This window comes from Meleagris gallopavo, chromosome 1 (genome assembly GCF_905368555.1).
Source record: "Meleagris gallopavo chromosome 1, MGAL_WU_HG_1.1, whole genome shotgun sequence".
NCBI classification, from domain to species: Eukaryota; Metazoa; Chordata; class Aves; order Galliformes; family Phasianidae; genus Meleagris; species Meleagris gallopavo.
The window spans coordinates 177,308,549-177,328,694 of NC_139404.1; the positions used below are offsets into that span (position 1 = coordinate 177,308,549).

At 49.9% G+C, this 20,146-nt stretch overlaps 3 protein-coding genes and 2 long non-coding RNA genes across 5 annotated transcripts; all 5 read left to right on the forward strand.

Annotated features, from left to right (window-relative positions):
- Positions 1 to 1,441: 1,441 nt before the first annotated feature.
- On the forward strand, positions 1,442 to 2,512 carry LOC146545800 (uncharacterized). Its single transcript, XR_014881104.1, has 3 exons — positions 1,442 to 1,561; positions 2,075 to 2,167; positions 2,443 to 2,512. It is a non-coding gene; the product is annotated as an uncharacterized LOC146545800 (long non-coding RNA).
- A 77-nt stretch (positions 2,513 to 2,589) lies between these two features.
- LOC146545801 (uncharacterized) lies at positions 2,590 to 3,276 on the forward strand. The gene is made up of 3 exons (XR_014881105.1): positions 2,590 to 2,740; positions 2,826 to 2,891; positions 3,147 to 3,276. It is a non-coding gene; the product is annotated as an uncharacterized LOC146545801 (long non-coding RNA).
- Positions 3,277 to 3,431: 155 nt separating this feature from the next.
- LOC146545802 (maestro heat-like repeat-containing protein family member 2A) lies at positions 3,432 to 4,413 on the forward strand. The gene is made up of 4 exons (XM_085216237.1): positions 3,432 to 3,540; positions 3,730 to 3,889; positions 4,017 to 4,057; positions 4,219 to 4,413. The coding sequence occupies exons 1-4, from the start codon at positions 3,532 to 3,534 to the stop codon at positions 4,411 to 4,413; spliced, it is 405 nt and encodes a 134-aa protein (XP_085072363.1). The 5' UTR covers positions 3,432 to 3,531.
- Positions 4,414 to 5,502: 1,089 nt separating this feature from the next.
- LOC104917595 (maestro heat-like repeat-containing protein family member 2B) lies at positions 5,503 to 6,972 on the forward strand. Its single transcript, XM_085231195.1, has 5 exons — positions 5,503 to 5,628; positions 5,826 to 5,948; positions 6,084 to 6,239; positions 6,457 to 6,579; positions 6,889 to 6,972. The coding sequence occupies exons 1-5, from the start codon at positions 5,503 to 5,505 to the stop codon at positions 6,970 to 6,972; spliced, it is 612 nt and encodes a 203-aa protein (XP_085087321.1).
- LOC146545803 (maestro heat-like repeat-containing protein family member 2B) lies at positions 6,820 to 11,055 on the forward strand. Its single transcript, XM_085216235.1, has 7 exons — positions 6,820 to 7,506; positions 7,623 to 7,715; positions 8,104 to 8,199; positions 8,364 to 8,487; positions 8,690 to 8,798; positions 9,264 to 9,416; positions 9,673 to 11,055. Exons 1-6 carry the CDS (start codon positions 7,069 to 7,071, stop codon positions 9,286 to 9,288), a joined length of 885 nt encoding a protein of 294 aa, XP_085072361.1. The 5' UTR covers positions 6,820 to 7,068; the 3' UTR covers positions 9,289 to 9,416; positions 9,673 to 11,055.
- The last annotated feature ends 9,091 nt before the right edge of the window (positions 11,056 to 20,146 follow it).

Consider the following 20,146-nt stretch of genomic DNA (forward strand, 5'->3'; position numbering starts at 1 on the left):
TCACCCTGTGCTGTGGGGCTGGAGGCCGGGTTCTCGGCCCCGACTCCAAGCAACGCAAAGTGGCAGAGGGCAAAGTGAGCATGACTGATCCTTGTCCCCAGGATGACCGAGCGCAGGCGTACCGTGAGCTGCAGAGCGCCCTATGGGAAGACAGCAGCCGCCCGCCATGTGGAGTGGTGAACCGGCTGCTGGGAGAGGTGTCCCAGGACCTGACAGCAGCCCAGGTAAGGGGTCACTCCCCAAGGCAAAGGGAGCAGCCTGTCCGCGCTGCTCCCTTCTGCTGGCGGACGGCGCTGGCTTAGCCCTTCCAAGGGCCTCAGGCAGTCTCCCGTGCCGTGTGTCACCAGAGATTCTTTTTCAGGGTGGTACAGGCAATGTGAGGACGGTGCCAGCAATGTCCTGGTGGCTCTGGCCTGGATGCACTTCAGCTTGGTGATGGCTGAGCTCCAGAGCCACCTGAAGGCCACGGGGGAGATGTCCAAGGAGTATGTGCTCATCACCTTGAGCAAACTGTTCAGCAGCTATGGTAGAATGCCCTCAGCCTCCTGACATCTATCTCTCCCCTCCGCGCGTGATCTGCGTTGAGCTGGGGGATGCAGGGCTGCAGCCCCTCCTCCCTCGCTGCCAGGGCTCTGACCGTGGCCCTCTCCTTCCTCTCTGCAGCTCCACAGTGCATCCCCTTCGTGTGGCTGACACTGGCCGGCCTGCACAGTGTGGTGAGGAGCGGTCAGACCCTGCGCATCGCTTGTGCTGGTGAGTGCTGGCCTCAGAGCAGGGGGGATCGGGACCGCCCTTGCACCTCACCCTGCTGCAGACTCTCAGAAGCTTCCTTTTCTCTTGTTTTGTTTTGTTGCATTTTTTGTTTCTTTTTTTTTTTAATTAATTATTCTTTTTTTGTTTGTTTGTTTTGCTTTGTTTTTTCAGTTGTGAAACAGTGGTTGGACGGAATTAAGATTTACTTGTCCTCTGGAAAGCAATGCCCCTGGCCTGCCACAGAGAGAGAACAAATCCATGAGAATCTTTACGAGCTCTTCTTTGTGGTGAGGAACTGGCAGGACTGCAAGGAGGAAAAAGTGAGCACTGCTACATTCCCAGCTGGCATCCATGTCAGCAGCTCTGTCTGTGCCCAGTGGGCTGAGAGCAGAGGGGTGACGAGAGGGAGTGGGCTGGCTCTGCAAAGGGCTCTGAACTGGCTCTGTGCTCGAGGCTGGATCTCCCTGCCAGGAAGCAGCTGCATGTCACAATATTGTGGCGGGGAGAGCTGGGGATGAGGGTGTGGGGAAAACCTGCCTGCCCATGGAGAGCAAGCCCATCTCCTTCTGGACATGGGTCTACGGGGAAGGGGAAGAGAAAGCCCTCTCTGTCGGAAGGACAGACCTTCAGTCTTTGATGCCAGGCCTCTGCCATCCATCTCCAGGACAAACAGGCCGTCCTTGGGGCTGTGGCTGCCATGATGGCTGTCCTCCTGCAAGAGGGGCTGCACCGAGAGCACGTCTGGGAGCAGCTCCTCTGGCTCGTGCACCCATGTCAGGAGGTCCAAGACACCTGCAGGATGGCCAAGGTGAGATGTTGCACAGGGCTCAGTGTGGAGCACATGCAAGTGCCATGAGGGGGCAGGGGGATGCGGGAGGAGGCAGGGAGCACTAGGAGAAAGAAGGAACAGGTGTTCAAGGGAGGTCTGAGGCTTCCTGAGTTCTTCAGTCAAGGAAGGAACAACCTGGACAGAAGCCAGGAAGGAGCCAAGAGTCACTGGGACTCATCTCCTGGGGATGGGAGGCTTCATCACCACCACCGTGGGGCTCTGGGGCTCTGAGTGCCTGAGGAGCTCTGTGCTAACAACTGGGAGGACCACATCCAGTTGCATCTGATGGGGGAGAAGAGGGCTGCTGGGTGGAAATGCCTGCAAACAATGCCCAAGCATGGCTCAGTTGAGAGAATAGAGATTCTCTTGGTGCTGCTGGGAGGGCGCACAAACAAGAACACCTGAGCAGGAGCTTCTCCCAGCAGACAAACCACTGGGAAACAGTTTCTCTGCTTCCAAGTGGCTAGATGTGGCTCTCCTGGTCTTTTGCAGAGCCTCACTATCTTCCTAGAGGCCTTAGAGGGAGTTGAGAGTGTAATTCCAAAGGACAAGTTTCTGGACATCATCACTGCTGTGTTCTACCAGGTAAGGGGAGCCTATCTTTGCAGCTGTTTCCCTCTTGGCTAAATCTCAGAAGGGCTGTAAAACTCCGAGCCTCTGATGGCTGCTCAGCCTTAGCTCTTGCTTGCCCAAAGCTGCTCCAGAGCCATGCCTGCGCCCCTAGGGATGCTGTGGGGCAGGCTGGGTTTTGTCTGCGTGTCCTCTTCCTGAGAGTGCCAAGGGAGATGAGTGCTGGCAGCACAGTGTCTTTTCCATCCTCAGTTCTGATGTGATTTTCTCAAATGGACTTGTTCCCACAGCTCTCTGATGACACCAGCAGCACAGCGAGGCTGATAGCAGAGAGCTGACCCACTGCATACTGCTGCAGGGTAAGGAGAGGAGCTTTGGCAATGCTTGCCGGAGCCCTGGCCAAAACCTCTCTCTCAAACCTCACAAATGGACATGAGTTGCTCGCTAACATCGTGTGGGATTTCCTTCCTGCAGTCCGAATCTGCCCAGAGGAAATGCTCCTGCTTCTGCAGTCACAGCTGGGTGATGAGTGGGAGGCTGGATATGTGGTAACCCTGGGTCTGCTCAGTGCTCCAGTTTGCTCTGATGGTAAGTACCATGGGTTGGGACTTCCCGGGATCCCTTTTGCCATCTGGGTTGTGTCTCCGCGCATGTTTCTGTGCATCTCTTGCAGAGCCTGTGATGACAGAGATGCTGCCCCAGGTTGCAGAGGCTGTGCAGCATGGACTCCAGGACCCGGGTGAGCTCTTTTGGGAAAGGAAAGCGCTGTTGGGGTGGTGATGCTGCTGCCGATACGGGCAGGGCTGGGGTGTCCAGGGATGTTGCTCGGGCATTGACCTCATGGTCACTATGGCTCCTGTGGGAAGAGCAGGTAGAGAGGAGAAGACGGGTCCCTGTGCTGTGCATGGACCTCTGCTCTTGTTGTCTCTGCTCATCTGCCCCGATGAGCAGGTGGCTTCCCTTTGCCTTCTGACCAGGAAAATCACACCCACAGTTGACCCCTGCAGGTGAGGAGGGCTGTTCTGTATTTCATCAAGGATCTGCTCAGTGCTAACACCCGGAGCTGCTCAGCTTGGGATGTGGTGGGGCACATCTTTAATGAGTTCAGCCGCGCCACAGGAAGAAGGGTAAGGACAGTAGGCAGCATCTTCTTTTGGAAGACCCGTGCTGTCAGAGGCTGGCACAGAAGCACCAGTACGGCCACACCTGAGCCTCCTGAAACTCTCAGTTCTCCAGAACTGAAGTAACCAGCGTTTCAACACCACTGTTGTGCAGGCAGCTGGAGAACCTTTCTGCCCAGAAAGCCAAGGAAGAAGGAGCTCTCCAGGAGCTGTGCATGGACATCCTGGAGTCACTGGATAGATGTCTCTGTGAGAAGGATGTCCAAAGTAAGTCACACTTGGCCCTCCTGCTGCTCCTTGCCTTTGTATCACGTGTTCCTCATCCCATTCCAACACCCCAGGTCTCTCCTACAACGTGCTCTGAAGCACACAAGACTCAAGGAAACTCACAGAGTCCTCTTCATCTTTGAGCAGAGGCAGGGATGCTGACATGCTCAACTGCTTCATTCCCTACAGCTCCTGTGGCTGCGGCTTCTGCTGTTTGTGGTGCCAGCCCAGTACACGAGCATTCTGATTCCAGTCTCCCATTGTGTCCAAGCCCTGGCTGAAAGAGAGGACCTGACAGGATGGCAGATAGCAGATCTGGATCCTCATTTTGTCAGCTCCATGTTTCAAGGTAGGAGCAGAAACTCCCCCAGTGAGCCCTGCTGATCTGTGTTAGCACCCAGAAGGGACAGCGGAGCTGAGCGTGGCAGGGCATGGAGTGTCTTGGAGTCTTACTTAGCACTTCTTTCTCCTCGCAGGCCCACTGCTGACTCCCCAGACACTGCTGGCACGCCTGTTGGTGAGTAGATGCTCCAGAGGCCAGTGCCATGAGCCCCCAGGAGGAAGCAGCATGGCCATGGGCAAAGCTGTTGTCTGCTCCTTGCCCACCACGGTAGAGCCAAGCTGCTTCCCTCTGCTCTTGCTGCAGAAGTGACCCTGCTTCTCCTTGCTCTCGCTCAGATGGTGGCAGGGAGCCCTGTTGCAGGCAGCAAACTCCAACTTGCTGCCTTACTGCTGATGCAAAACCTCCACAGGAGGTTCCACAGAGCTGTGGGGGCCATGTGGGCTGCTGAGATCCCCCTGCTGCTGCAGTGTCTCCAAGGTAAAGCGCTGGTGGGGAGGGAGAGGCTGAGGCAGGGAAGGAGAGGGGAGTGAAAATGCAGCTCTATAGCATGGCAGAGGGGAAGCGTTTCCTGCAGTCTGGTGCTTGCTCTGCTGCTGTTTCCATTCCAGGGAGACAGCGCTGAGGCCCAGGGACCTTTCTCCCCGGGGATCTGCCCATTCCAGAACACGGATGGGCCCTTCATGTCCCCTCAGACAGCAGTCGTGGAGCAGTTAGTTTGGTGTTCCTGTGGGGACACTGTTTGAGGGCAGGGACACTGTGGAAGGGGTGCGGGTCCCAGCTTGGCAGTGTCGAGTGCCCAGGCCAAGCCAGGTTTGCAGCAGCTCTTCTTTTGTGGCCTGATCCCAAGGTAAAGGTCTTTTGCTTCCTATTGCTGTGCAGGGAAAGATGAGAGCTTCCTGGACCTTGCAGAGTGGGAGTGCCGTCTGCTAAAGGTACAGCACTGCTGGGAGGCGCGGTGCAGAGAAATGCTTGTCTGCCTCAAGGAGCCCTGCTCCCATATGAGCTGCGGGGCAGGAACAGCCTCTCAAATGCTGCAGCAGAGCAGCTGCACGCCTTTGTGGCACTGCCTGCTCCTCTCTGTCCCAAGCCCAGGGGGGGCTTAGGAGAAGAGAGGCAGGCGGCTTTAATGGAGGGAATGCTGGGGCAGCTGGGAGAGAGACTGTTCTTCCAGGCACTCTCCCCAGAAGTCTGCAGCAACTTGGGAGTGAGGCGAGAGGCAAAGGGCAAGGGAACACTGGCTTCTCCTGTTCTCCAACAGTTCCTGAGGGCGTCACTGGACACCATCAAGGATGAGGCCTGGATCGAGGCCCTGAGCTGCGAGCTGAGCCGGTGGCAGCTCTGGAGAAAAGGTGGGCTCCCCCTGGCTCTAGCCAGAGGTTCAGCTGCAGGTGCCCAACTGGGGCTGGAGCTGTGGCTGGTGCTCTGCCCCCCTGGGCTGCTCATGTTGCTTGCCTGGTCCATGCCCCCCAGAGAGCCTTTCCCTGCAGTCTGGCTGGAGGCTGGCTAAAGCTCGGCCCTGCAGCTGCTCTCAGTGACTCCCAGGAAGTGAGTCCTTCCCACCTGGCCCTCTCCCAGCAGGTCAGGCTGCTGCCACATCTCAGCTTCTTCCTTCCCTTCCCATGCAGGCTTTCCTGTACAAGGCTCTGGGGACAGCACTGGGAGCTTGTAAGGGAGTCCTCCACATCCAAGGGAAGCTGCTGCAGCAGTTGGAGGAAGCAAATGCGGAGGAGCCATCTGAGGCCCAGGTGAGCTCTCCTCTCCTCCGGCTTCTGTGAGCATCCCTGCTCTGTCCCTGGGGCAGAAGGCTTCTCCTGGCCCTGCTCCGGGCCTTTTGATCTCCTCACTGCTGCCATTTCCTTCAGGCAAGGACCGGCCCGGTCACTGTGGTGGCAGCGCCAGTAGGTTCAGGCCTGCGCCAACTGTTCTTTGTTCTTTTGTGCAGGAAATAATCTCTCTTCTCAGCCATGCTGCTGAGGGCAACTTCCACCCTGTCCTGGACACACTCACCATGTTTGCGTCCAGGCTGTGCAAAGGCCGGAATGCGAGGATTTCCAGACGCAAGAAGGTAAAGTGCTACGGGTTTCTATCTTGGCATTCTTCTGCCTTATTTTCACAGCAGCTCCTGCCTTGGGAGCTCAGGTGCATCGCGGGGCACTGGGGGCTGTTGAGTGAGTGTCTCAAGGCATTTCTCCCCACACAGATGGAGCTGGACAGCACGAGAGCTCATGCCACATGCAGTGCTCTCATGCTCACTCATGGCAGCTTGGCACTGCATGCCTCCAAGGAACAGCTGCTTGTCCACCTGGAGGGAGACATCGTGGGCAACATCCTGATGCTCTACAGCTGCAGCTGCCGGGTGAGAACTTGAAGCGTGCCAGAGTGTCTGAACACCCGATGCAGCCCCGCCACATGGGGGAATGCTGAGATAGGCCTTTTCTTTTCAAAGCTCCCTTGGGGGACCGTCTGTGCCCAGATGAAGATCCAAGCCTTCCCTTAGCATTGCCCACGTGTCCCCCTTGCAGCCCTCAGCCCTTCCCACAATTCAAAGAATGTTCTTCTCTCTTGGGCCTCAGGACTTGCAGAACAACCTTGCGCTGGTGCAGAGCATCACTGACTTCAGCTCAGCCTTGCAAGCTGTGGATGACTCTGCCTGCTTTAGCTCCTCCTTGAAGGGCAAGCTTCTGGAGATTCTGATGGTGAGTGTCTAGAGACAGGAATATCTACAGCAGAATTCCGGGCTGTGCCACAGGGTTCGCTTCCCTGGAGGCATACAGGTCTCCCTCAGCCACGTCTCCAGCTGGTGGGGACCTTGCGTGCTGGCAGGCAGCAGCTGGGCAGTGGGCTAGGTTGCACAAGCCATGGAGATGCTGCACCCTGCAGTGCTACCGTGGGAAATGTGGGAGTGATGGGGCTGGTGTGTGGCAGTTGTGTCTGTCTCTGGGCCAGACAGAACAGCTGTCGTGTGCCCCTTGCCCACTTTGACACTGTCTCTCTGGGACTTGCAGGAGTTGTTGAAGAAGTACTACTTAGGCATCCCTGTCTCCCCAGTGCCCTTTAAGGTGGTTCTGGCCCTGGAGCAGTTGAGGTAAGGTCTGGGGTTGCAAGGCAGGATGGTGGTCCCCATTTTGGGTAGCTGCCAGAGACCTGGAGGGGGTTGGGGGTGAGGAGCCACAACTACAGGAGGGATGGCTGGGCTGTTGTGCCCAGAGAAGCTGAGATTCTGGGCAGGGAGAAAGGCCCTGATGCTTCTGTCCCCTGTCAGGGAAGAGAAGGGAGACCTGGGGTCTCCTTCCCTTCAGAGCGGGAGGTGGTTCACTGCTGCCGGGGAGGAGTGGGTGCTGCTGGAACTGAAGACAGTGCTCAGCAGCATGAGCTGGGAGTGCTGGCTTCGTAGCTGTGGATTAGGAGAAACTCAGATGTTGTCTGAACCAGTCTGGAGAGCATTGGTAAAGGCTCTTTCTGCTTTCTCCTTTTTTCCTCCTGTGAGCAAGCTGAAGCCCTCTTTAGAAAGCAAGGATATGCGTGAAATATTGGTTCTGTGCTGCAAGAACATTGTGACGCACCCTTCAGCGGAGATGATGCTGAAGATCAGAAAGTCACAGCAAGAAGCTCAGTACCTGCAGGTAACCTGCTGTAACTTTCCCGGCCACCTGTTGGTCAGAACCCTACCTCAGCACACACGACCTATGATCTGGCAGCAGCCATGATGCCACACCTCAATCCCCTCTTCTGCTTTCAGCTTCAGCAAACATCATTGAAATCTTTGGGCTGGCTCATGGAGGTCCTGCTCAAGACAGAGCCCACCCGTGGCTTTTTTCAGAACATAGTCCATGTGAGTATGTGCGGGGCAAGGGAGAAAGCATGGTAAGTGTCAATAGCAGGGACAGAGATCTGGGGACTGAGAGGAGAGTCAGAGGGGGAGAAATCTCCTGCTGACATGCCAGCTCACTGCGAGCTCAAAAATGGGCAGAGAAATGGGCCCTGCAGGGGGAAAGGCAGGAGCCAGCCCTGGCAAGCCACAGCCGAGGAAAAGCTCCTGGGTTAGGAGGCAGGAGTGTCTGCAGAGAGCCGGGGTAGCAGTGCTGGTGCTCAGTGAGGTGGGGGGCCATGTAGAACCAGGGCAGGCCCTGAGGGAAAGTGTCAGGAAAGGAGGGACAGGGAGAGGAGTGGCAGGAAGGGAAAGAAAAGACGTCCTCAGTGAGTCAGATGCTCTGCCACAGGTCCTGCAGAGATCTATGACATCAGACAACGTGTGGGAGCACAAGAGGGCCCTGCAGACCTGCTCCCAGCTGCTGGCTGTTTGTGAAGAGCTTCAAGTGAGTAAAAAGCCCCGCCACATGCCCCCTGCTACCTCCCCAGTGCCCCTGAGCTGGAAGGCGAGCTCCACTCAGCTGTGCATGTTGTATCACGGCATGGGGAAAGCACAGGTGGGAGAAGCTGGGGCCGCCTACAGCTTTGTTCCTGCCTCTCACCCCTGCAGAGAGGAGATGCCTGCGAGCAGTTTGGCTCCCTGGTGGGATTGCTGGCACCTCTGACGTGTGACCCCATGCCCACATCCCGCCAGTTGGCCGTCACCTGTCTGAGCTCCCTTCTCCAAATCCAAGGTGAGTAGAGCAGGCGTGCGCCAGCTCTCTGCCTTCCTCTGCAGCACTACCAGAGTCCCACATCTGGGCCCTGTTTACAGGAGGGATAGGCACCATGCACAGCTCTTTTCTTGTTCCCACCCTGTCCTCGTCTCTCTTCCTCTTGGAAAGCAGTTCCATTTCCAGAAGCATGACTTCCCTTTTCTCCCTGTGCTCTTTCCAGCCAAAGCAGCCAACAGAGACATCGAGACAGGAGACATCGGGAGCCTATGTGAGGAGCTGCATGCCTACAGCACCATCTGTCAGCTCCAGACTTGTCCAAAATGGCAAGGGTAAGTGGACCCAAAAAGCGGTGGTGGGATCTCAGTGCATGGGCTTCTACACGACCCTGTGCTGCTCCCAGCCTCTCACACCATTTCCAGAGTGAGCTGTCACCCTGAGACTGCTTTTCTCAGCAAGTAGCAAGAGGCTCTGAGCCATGTCTGCCTTCAGGCGCCCAGTGCAAGGAGCTGACTCCATGATCTGTGTTTGTGTGTGACTGTGTGTCTTTGTGTGCATGTGTGACTGTGGCTTCTGGGAGGTAGGCTTTGCATGTAAGCAAACACCATGGGTGGAGAAGCTGAGAGAAGGCTCAACCACCTTCTGTATAAATAGCAGGGTACAGAGCAGGAACGTTGTGATTGCTGCCTGAATGATGGCAAGCTGCTGAACTAAGAATGCCCTCAAGACTGCTTTATGTTTTGAAGAGCTGCTGCAGAGCAGTGATGGGATCTCTCTTGCTTCTCATTTCTCTGCAGATTGTGTGCAGAAATTTCCCTCTAGAACGCACCATCGACTTCATGATGGCCATCAAGGAGACCTTCCGGAGAGCCAAAGGAGTGCGTGTGCGTGCTGCTGGGAAGTGGATGACCACCCTTCTGCAGATGTATGGAAAGGACATCTGTCGGGACGTAAGAGACTTTCTTCCACGTATCTTGGACTTTTGTTAGCTGTTGCACTATGCCTTGTGCTGTTTTCCTCTTGTGCCAAAGAAGCACAGCCTGAGCGCAGAGCCAGGGCATGGACAGGGTGGCTGGCAGGAAATTTAGGCTTAGGCCTTGGCAGCATGTCAAGGGAGCGGGCACTGCTCATGTGCTGAATGTCCATGGTTACTCCCTGCAGAGTCAAGGATGCAGCAGGTCATTCTTTCTCCCCTTCTTCTTTCAGGTGCCTCCAATCCTCTACATCCTGCACAGCTGCACATCATCTGTGCAGCAGAGCACGTTCATGCCCTTCCTGTGCCAGGCGGTGGTCATCCTCATGCACATCCTCACGCGCTGTCACACAGAGGTCATGATCGACAACTTCTCCCGGCTGCTTGGGCCCACAGACAGGTACTGGCACTCCTGCTTTTGCTGTAGCTGCGGTCACAGTTGTTGCTTGCCTCGGCCAGAGGGATCCAGGGAGAAAGCAGCTTTTCTTTTTTCCTCTCAAAGTCTGTTTGAGGCGAAAATTACTCAAGATGTGACTCTCCTTTTTCTAGTGAGACATGGAAGAGAATAAGAGAGTTTTCTCTTCAATGGTAGAGCTGGTAGAAGAAAGAAAAGAAGAAGGAGAAGGAGAAGGAAAGAGAAGGGAAAAAAAGAGAAGGAACAGAAAAGAGAGGAGAGGAGAGGAGAAAAAGAAAAGAGAAAATGAGCTAAAAAAATTGTATTATTTATTAAAAAAAAAATAAAAAGCCAAAATCCTGGCTAAGATGTGAAAAGAGTATTTTTGTACCAAGTCTTAGTAGCTGCTCTCTCTTCTCCATACCAGTTACAGAATCACAGAATCACTGAATGTCAGGGATTGGAAGGAACCTCAAAAGCTTATCTAGTCCAATCCCCCCACCTTAGCAGGAACACCTAGATTAGGTCATAAAGGAATGTGTCCAGGCAAATTTTGAATGTCTTCAGAGAAGGAGACCCCACAACCTCTCTGGGCAGCCCTCTCCAGTGCTCTGTTACCCTCACTATGAAGAAGTTTTTTCTCATATTTATGTGGAATCTCCTATGTTACTGCTTGTACCCATTGCCCTTGTCCTGTCACTGGATGTCACTGAGAAGACCCTGGCTCCATCCTCCTGACACACACCCTTTACATATTTATAAATGTTAATGAGGTCATCACCTCTCATCTCCTCTAAGCTAAGGAGACCCAGGTCCCTCAGCCTTTCCTCATAAGGGAGATGCTCCAGTCCCTTCATCATCTTTGTGGCTCTCCACTGGACTCTCTTAAGCAGTTCCCTGTCCTTCTTGAACAGAGGGGCCCAGAACTGGACACAATACTCCAGATGCGGTCTCACCAGGGCAGAGTAGAAGAGGAGGAGAACCTCTTTCGATCTACTAACCACGCCCCTTCTAGTATGCCCCAGGATGCCATTGGCCCTCTTGGCCACAAGGGCACAGTGCTGGCTCATGGTCACCCTGCTGTTCACCAGGACCGCCAGGTCCCTTTCCCCTGTGCTGCTCTCCAACAGGCCAGTCTCCAACCTATACTGGTACCTGGGGTTGTTCTTGCCCAGATACAACTCTCTATGCTTGCCCTTGTTATATTTCATTCAATTTCTCCCCACCCAACTCTCCAGCCTTTTTAGGTCTCGCTGGGTGGCAGCACAGCCTTCAGGTGTGTCAGCCACTCCTCCCAGTTTTGTGTCATCAGCAAGCTTGCCAGCAGTGCGCTCTACTCCCTCATCCAAGTCACTGATGAATATATTGAATAGCACTGGTCCCAGTACTGACCCTTGAGGGACTCCACTAGATACAGGCCTTCAACTAAACTCATTCTGTCCCAATGACCACAACCCTCTGGCTTCTTTCCTTCAGCCAGTCCACCTCACTACTCAATCAGTTGTCCAGATCACGTTTCCTCAGTTTAGCTGGGAGGGTGCTGTGGGAGAAGTGTCAAATGCTCTACTAAAATCAAGACAGGCCAAATCCACTGCTTTACCATCATCTATCCACCTGGTTACGTCTTCATAAGAGGCTATCAGGTTGGTCAAGCATGACTTCCTCTTGGTGAAGCCATATTGTCTGCCCCTATTGACCCTCTTATCCTTGAAATGCCTAGAGGCAGCGCCAAGGATAAGTTTTTCCATCACCTTTCCAGGGACGGAGGTGACGCTGATCAGTCTATAATTACCCAGGTCCTCCTTCTTGCCCTTTTTGAAGACTGGAGTCACATTTGTTTTCCTCCAGTCTTCAGGCACCTCTCTTGTTCCCCACAACTTACCAAAGACCATAGAGAGTGGCCGTGGCCCAGCAATGACTTCCACCAGCTCCCTCAGCACCCATGGTGCATCCCAGATTAATTGCTCCTTAACCCAGTCCACATCAATTGAGGCAAACTCCTTGATCCGGACTGCCTCTGGGGCCTCAGGGATACAGGGCTTCTCAGGACAGCCTCCAACAGCATAGGCAGAGACAGAGAAGGCATTCAGTAACACCGCCTTCTCTGTGTCTTCTGTCACCGGGGCAGTCGTGTGTGCGTGTACACCTGCATGCATGCACATGTGCACACCTGTTTGCGTGACTGCTTGTGCCCAGTGCAGCAAGGCTCAGACTAGCTCCTAGCTGCTCAGGGCCATGCAGCCCCTTAATGCCAGCATCTATGCCATCCAGATACAAGCTTCTGGAAAGACTCATAGAATCATAGAATCACAGAATCACCAAGGTTTGAAAAGACCCACGAGATCACCCAGTCCAACCATCCACCCATCACCAATAGCTCTCACTAAACCATATACCTCAACACAACATCCAAATGTTCCTTGAATACCTCCAGGGTCAGTGACTCCACCACCTCCCTGGGCAGTCCATTCCAGTGCCTGACCACTCTTTCAGAGAAGTAGTATTTCCTAACGTCCAGCCTAAATCTCCCCTGGCACAGCTTGAAGCCATTCCCTCTAGTCCTATCACCAGTTACACAAAAGAAGAGGCCAACCCCCAGCTCACTACAACCTCCCTTCAGGTAGTTATAGAGAGCAATAAGGTCTCCCCTGAGCCTCCTCTTCTCCAGACTGAACATTCCCAGCTCCTTCAGCCGCTCCTCATAAGGCCTGTGCTCCAGACCCCTCACCAGCTTTGTCGCCCTCCTTTGAACCCTCTCCAGGGCCTCAATGTCTTTCCTGCAGTGAGGTGCCCAAAACTGGACACAGTACTGGAGGTGTGGCCTCACCAGAGCTGAGTACAGGGGACAATCACTTCCCTGTTCCTGCTGGCAACACTGTTTCTGATGCAAGCCAGGATGCCACTGGCCTTCTTGGCCACCTGGGCACATGGATGGCAGACTTTGAATTGTTCCAAGACTACTTAGAAACAATAAATCATGTGGTGTAACAAGACAGAACTTTGAAAGGAGGAAAGGAAAGGAAGGCCAACAGAACAGCAACTACTCTTTTCCCAAAGCAGCAATTTAGAGCTGTCCCCTGGTTTCTTAGGGCAGGCGGCAGATCCTTACCTCCTTAAGTAATACTTTCTTTGCTAGTGCTTACTGTCAAGTCCGGTGAATGACCAGCAGCAGTTTCAGCTGCTGTATGCTGAAATGTCACCACTTAATTTTAGTCAGTCACTTCCAATCACCGGCTGTCCTTTCTTACTGACTATTCTACTGGTTATTGCTTATGGTTATTAATCACTTATCATAGATGTGTTTTTCATAGGGAATCACATATGAAGACACAAGTAATGCTTGCTGCCCAAGGAAGACATTTTACAGAAAGGGCTGCTTTATTTTTTTTCTTGTTTGTTCTTCCTCCGAAGCCTCAGGCTTGCATGTTTGAATCTCTTCTTATTTATTTCATTTCTTACGTTAAAAGTTCTAATTCATTAGCTTCCTTTTTTTCTGTTTTTTTTTTGTTGTTTGTTTTGTTTTGTTTTTCTTTGTCCATGCCCTTCATGTCTCTAAATGTTGCCTAATATTGCAGTCCTTTAGGGTCCCGTTCTGTAAAAGATGGAGAGTGAGAGTGGCTTGGTGGGCAGCTGGCAGCTATCCTCAGTTAGCCCACCTCTGGTAATCAGGTCTGTGCACATTTTGGTTCAGGTTGTGTGATTTCTACGTATATCAGACAAACACCTTGTTGATCAGAGCCACACACTGTACTGCCTAAATTAAACGCTGTTTTTTTTCACTGAACAGTTGAAGTTGGGAGGGACCTTGTGAGGCCATCTTGTACTATGCTCCACTCAGACAAGGTGACCTAGAACCATTTTTCTGAAAGCAGTATTGTTACCACATCATGTGCAAAATGTAAGCCGTCTGTACTTCCTCTACCTTGTGTAAACTTCATTTGCCATTGTGCTGCCTCTTCAGGGCTGCTGAAATTCCTCCAGTCTTTTGCAGGGTGGCAATAGAAATGAGGCCTGCGTGAGGGCTCAGCTGGAACAATGAAGAACAAAATGCTCAACTGTATTTAGGTGACAGGATATCATATTAAGAAAGAAAGGACACACCTTCAAATTAGCAAATGTGCAAGTTAGCAAACATCCATCTTTGTGCAAAGCTTTAGTTACAATGATGACCAATCAGCAGGGCAATCAGCTTAACCGTCCTCCTGATCCTTAGGTGAGAACAAGCAGAAACATGCTTTGTTTAAAAGATTTAGATTCATGAAACAACTATTTCTGTAATTTTAACTTCAGCAGCACCTGAAGTACCAAATCTAATACAATCATAGAATCATAGAAATGTTTGAGTTGGAAGGGACTATTAAAGTTCACGTAGTCCAACTCCCCTGTAACAAACAGGGACATGTACAGCTCGACCAGGTTGATCAGAGCCCCATTCAGCTTGACCTTGGGTGTCTCCAGGAATGGGACAGCCACCACCTCTCTGGCCAAAATGTTCCAGTGCTTTTTTCTTATTTTCAGTTTAAATCTCCCCTCCTTGAGTTTGAAACCATTTCCCCTTGTCCTATCACAACAGAACCTGCCGAAGTGTCTGTCCCCTTCTTTCTTATTGCCACCCTTTAGATACTGAAAGGCCACTCTCAGATCTCCTCAGAGCCTCCTCTTCTCCAGGCTGAACGGTCCCAGCTCTCTCAGCCTGTCCTTGTAGGAGAGGTGTTCCATCCCTTGGATCATTTTTGTGGCCCTTGTCTGGACACTTTTTAGCAGTTTCACATGTGTCTTGTGCTGAGGACTCCACATCTGGACACAGTACAGCAGGTGAGGCCCCAGCAGCGCAGAGCAGAGGGGCAGAATCACTCCCTCACCCTGCTGGCCACACTGCTTGGGATGCAGCTCAGGATACAGTTGGCTTCTGTATCTGTCCCTGTAATCTCTCTTTCACTCTGTTCACTCCTGAGCTTCATGAATGACTTACCATAGAAAGTCATTAACAGAATTCAGACCCTTAAGGAATCAAAATTAAACTAATTACTCATTTCAATTGTATCATATTTCATTGCTTTAGTACTCACTATATCCTAACTCATTTGATTCTTCAAGTGCCAGCATTCTTTAAGGATATCCAAAGATTAATATCTTTTAATAATTTTTCTAAAAGTAAATAGTGCTAAATCTTTCAGCCCTTCTTCACACGTGGTGAAATGAAAAGGAGCAGCTTTTAAAAATACTACTGTAGTAGCAGCACACTGAAATTCTTAGCATCATAGAATTGTCTTGCCTTTCTCCCTTTCCTTCCTTATATTTCTCCTTGTTGAACTTTACTCAAGGCTGATTTGTTCTGATAACATTAAATTGCAACATAATACTTGTACAAGAACATTTGCCCTCATAATTCCAAATTACCTTCCAGACTCAAAATTGCATCTTTGTAGGTGTGCTGATGATAAAGCGCTGAGATATTCTAGCTTCTGCAAATTAAGTCTTAATACATTCATCACTTGTGATAGGGAGGTGAAGAAAATAATTCTATAGGGGTACTCACTAAAGCAGTAGAGCTATAGCTGCTTTTAATGACACATGCTTTTTCCTTGCATCAGCTCAGCCTTTTTCTTCTTCAATTCCTTCAGAAGCCCAGAATATCTGATGACTTGCTACTTTCTACTCTGTGCTAGCAGATTAATTCTGAAATAAACCACTGATTCCAAAAGAGGCATAGCACTTAAAATAAGAAAGGAATTGTATTTATTTCTACTTCTTTACCTGAAATTCATGGTGTGATTTTTTTCTAACCTATTGTTTTTTTTTGTTTGTTTGTTTGTTTTTTTTTCCAGCAGTACATCAAAGGCAACACACAATTCAGCTGAAAATAACATTGGCAAAAACAGCCTTCTATTTTCTTTCAACTAGAATGTTGGGGAGATTGTGTAGTTTCCCTTTGAACAGGTAATAGGTTTTTCCTTTGGTTCCATGTGCACTTTTTCCATCTTATGTGATGCTGGCATATTATCAAAATACTGAGAAATACTACCCTATGATTCAAAAACACAAAACTGAACAGTCCACTTCAGTTCTCACTTTTCTAAATATATGTAAACATTCACTGAAATGCTCATGTTAGAAAAGGAGCCTTAGCCACTCGGAAAGGGTTGAGGAGAAAGATAGACCTCCTTTTCGAAGTTTCAGCACATCCATTTTGGTAGAACAGGTTGATGGCAGTCTTGAGACTGTTTGGAACTGAAAACTCAACTCTCACAGTCTCCGTTACTTCTGTTTCTTAATAAGGAAGGAAGCCGAGGATGTAAAATTAGAAGGGTACAGGACTTAAAAATACTTAATTCCTAATAAATGGGGCTCTGTATTTTAATATCATATTGTTTATTCACAAAAATCGCATGGCTACATCTTAGGAAAGCTTTAACATGTAATCTGGGGAGGGAGTATGTTGAGGTGGAATCAAAAGCATCTGCTTTGGTTTTAACAGTTGTATGTATTTTACATGCTTTCAAATGCTTGCATCCAATTCCCTGGTAATCATATTCTTTCTCCTTTTTCTTGCCCATAGAAGTAGTTCCATCAAAAACATTGTTGTCTGAACCGGTGCTTTTAACTCTGCCTATTACCTTACCTCCCTCCTATTTTATTTCATTACAAATTCTTAACATTATTTTGCTGAAATTAATACCTCCAGCCTTACCAATGGCTTTCATTTCCAGTGCTATGGACCTGACCCAGACTTGGCCATTTTACAGCTATAATAAACACTGTCACTAAAAAAACAACCCTGTCACTGCAAAACAACTTGCACTTGTCATAGTAATTACAACTAGCGAATGAGATAAAAACATGAAGTGGCCAGCAGCAAGAACTGCAGCTAAGTGTCAGCTGTTAGATGACAACCTTATGTATCAGTGAAGGCATGTTTGGGTGACATGACACAAGAGCGGTGACATAAACAGATTCATCTCAGCTGGAGTACAACAAATTAGACAGCTTGCTCCAACCTTAATTGCAAAGCAGTTTAATTTGTTAATGTGCCCTTTGTGCAGTTATCAGCAGTTACAAAACCATACAGTGATAACGGTAGTTAGAATAGTGGATGAAATATAATGAATGGGTGATCCATATTTTGTATGCAAAATTTAAGTTGTTAGCAAATTGCTCCCTCAGAGATGCAAGTACTGATTCACTTAATATGAATTGCTAAGGTCCATATTTGACACACTTAAATGAGCACACTCCTCTACAGTGAATTTATTACATTCAGTCTTGAGCAGAAAATATATATATATATATATATATATATATATATAATTTGGCCCTGAGATAGGCTGATACCACTGCAGTATCTTCGCTGTTATATCAGAGACTACATACCTATGAGAAAAAGAAAGATGTGTTACAGGTTATCGTACACGAGGTGTTAGTAAAGCTTTCATGCAATTTACTCACCCAGGCCCTAGACAGTACAGCATGTCTGCTTGCAGTAGCAACAATCATTAAGAGAAGCAGTACTTTCCTTAAGTCTTTCACTGGCAGGAACTCACTGGACTGCAGCACAGACCTTTTGCCAACAACTCTGCAGATTTTCAACAGTAAAGGTGGCTGCTGGCCAGCAGAGTCTCACTGTGAATGTTAAAGGTTAAGCCTCTTCAGCTAGGCTGTTAAAACAAAAGGCAGAACTGCCTGACACCAAATTAGCTGCCAACACAGCAGTTCATTAGCAGATTACCCTGAATACTGTTTTAATAGACATTTTGACCAGGCTCTGGAGTCTTGCCTTGTCCTTTCTGTTTTCTGTGCTCCTAAAGAGGAGGCAGAATCTCTCTTCCCTGCACTTTTTGCACACTGGGGCTGTCCTCCCTCTTCTTAACACTTGTAAAGGGGAATATCCAGCTGCAGAGCTCTGGATACGATTGCATCCTGGAGCTGAGGCAATCAGCAATAAATGTTTGCAGAGGTGCTGCAAACTGCAAGAACAGGCCTCTGCAGGACTCCTAAATGTGCTTGACACAACTACAACAATAGGCAAAGGACAAATTCTTTCCATAACCATACCACAATTTGCCTTTTGAACTTGATCAAAGCTGAGACTACATCAGTATACTCAATAAAAGGAATCTGGAATATTCAGCATCGTTACTGGAACCCTTATATGTTTATTGAAATTTGGTACCTTCTGGAATTAGATACATTTAACTTTAAATGACAGACAAACTTAACATCTGACCATTTACTGTAATTTATCCAAATATTTTAAATATCTATGAATTGGATTCATCTAATGACCACAAAATTCCTTCAGTTCCATTTCTTTCTAGCAGAAACTCTAAGGGGCAATAGTTGTTGAAAAAAGAAACATTATCAATGGAAACTAAAATAAAATATCCTGTTATATTCAAATATTAACAAAGTATTAAACAATTTGGTTTTAGGCCATACAATTAGTAATAGTTGAATTACCACGCAATATTTTTTTATGATGTGAGGTCTGCTTCTGCAAACATATTAATAGATAAGTATGTGCGTACTGAGTCATAGGCACACATTTTCCCAGAAAGAGTGGCTGGGTTCCAGACTTGTAGACAAATCCATGTATAACTTCTCACGTTAGTGGTGAGATATGGGCAGAATCACACTTCTGTGCAGCTGATGGCACAAATCTTGATTGAATTACAGGTGAAAGTGCATGGCATAACATTTAACATGCAAAAAAAAAAAAAAAAAAAATCCACAGTTACCTTTTTTTTTAGTTTTCCTTTCCAAAATTTGCTGTCCAGTAAACATCCCTTGGATTGCGCATTTAGCATTAACAAAAGTGACATCTAACTCACAGTTGGGTCTTTACTGACCAGTGCTTTCTGGTTTTGCAGATACACTAAAAATAAGATCTAATGGCTTGGAAAGCTTTCCTGTCAGAATCGATTGTAGCACTGATTCCTCAGATAGGACACTGAAAGCTCAAAATATGTTTTTTAATGAAGAGCTGTATGTTGGCATTACTGCTGGAAGATAAACTTTTATATCTCACAGTTACAGCACTCTTATCAGTAACTTTATAGCACACCTCTTAAAGAACTGTGTAATTTAAGTTGATATGGATATCTGAAAGCTCTCTTTATTGACCGTAGCTCCTTCTGTAGTTTCAGTTTCATGACTAAAGAGTACAAACACTAACTGCACTTTTGTTTTTACTGCCCTGCTTTATCAGGCAAACTGCAACTTTACACCTTGTTAAGGAAGCAATGTGAGAAGAAAACCACATTATACTGTTAACAAGGTAGATAAGACTATTATTTACCGTGACATTTTTTTAGGAATATTATTCTTCGTGCAACGGGACCAGAGATAAAATGATAATGCACGCATCTGAAAAGAGCTTTTTCACACTCGCTATCAGCACGAAGCCATGACCTCAGAGCAATAATCCCATACCCGAGCCAGCTGACAAGGGACTGTTATGGAGGAAAAGCCAGCCCTTAACTCAGCTAAAATAAACACGTTATCTGCTCTGAATCACAGTTTCTAGTTCGAACCAAAGCTCCCGCCTTTAGGTCACTGATTGGAATTGGGTCTGGTTTTCCACCGAAGAACTTATTCACTTCCACCGGCTCTCGTGGGCCACCTGAGAGGGAAGTGTGCGCTGTGGTACCCGTGGAGGACACGAGGCTTCGAAGTTCAACGTGCAGCAAAGCACTCCGTTTTCAACCTGGCCGTTCACGAGAACAAGCACAAACAGCAGACACAAGAAGGGGCTACCCCGTGGAAATTTCAGCCCACGGGAGGAAATCGAACGCGTTTAATAAACCGAGACACTCGGGTCCTGCGGCGATGACTGCGGGACAGCAAGACGCGAAGCCATCACAGAGCGACGTATCAGTCGCGATGATCTCCCCCGGCACACGAGGGCAGGGCGGCACGCAGGGGCTCGGCGCTCCCCTCCGCAGGGCCCCGCGCTCCCCGCCCGTCCATTCGTGCCGCAGCACGCGGCTGCCCCGCGCCCGCCCGGGCACGCCTGTGCCATTCCCCTCAGGGCCGGCCGGCGGCCGAGCCCGCGCGCGAGCCGCCTCCCCTCATCGCTTCACTTACGCGAGCCGATGCTTTTCGAGTTTTATTCCCGGACGCCTTCCAACCCCCCCTCGCAAAGCGCGCCCACCCCACCGAACCCCGAGGCGGCGGGACACCCCGCCCTCGGTGCCGCAGAACGGAGCGCAGCTCCCTCCGCGCCGCCGAAACCCCACGCCCCTCCGCCGGGGCTCCGGGCAGTGGCTTCGTACCGCCCAGCGCGCACGCGCGTTCCCCTCCACGCACGCGCGCCG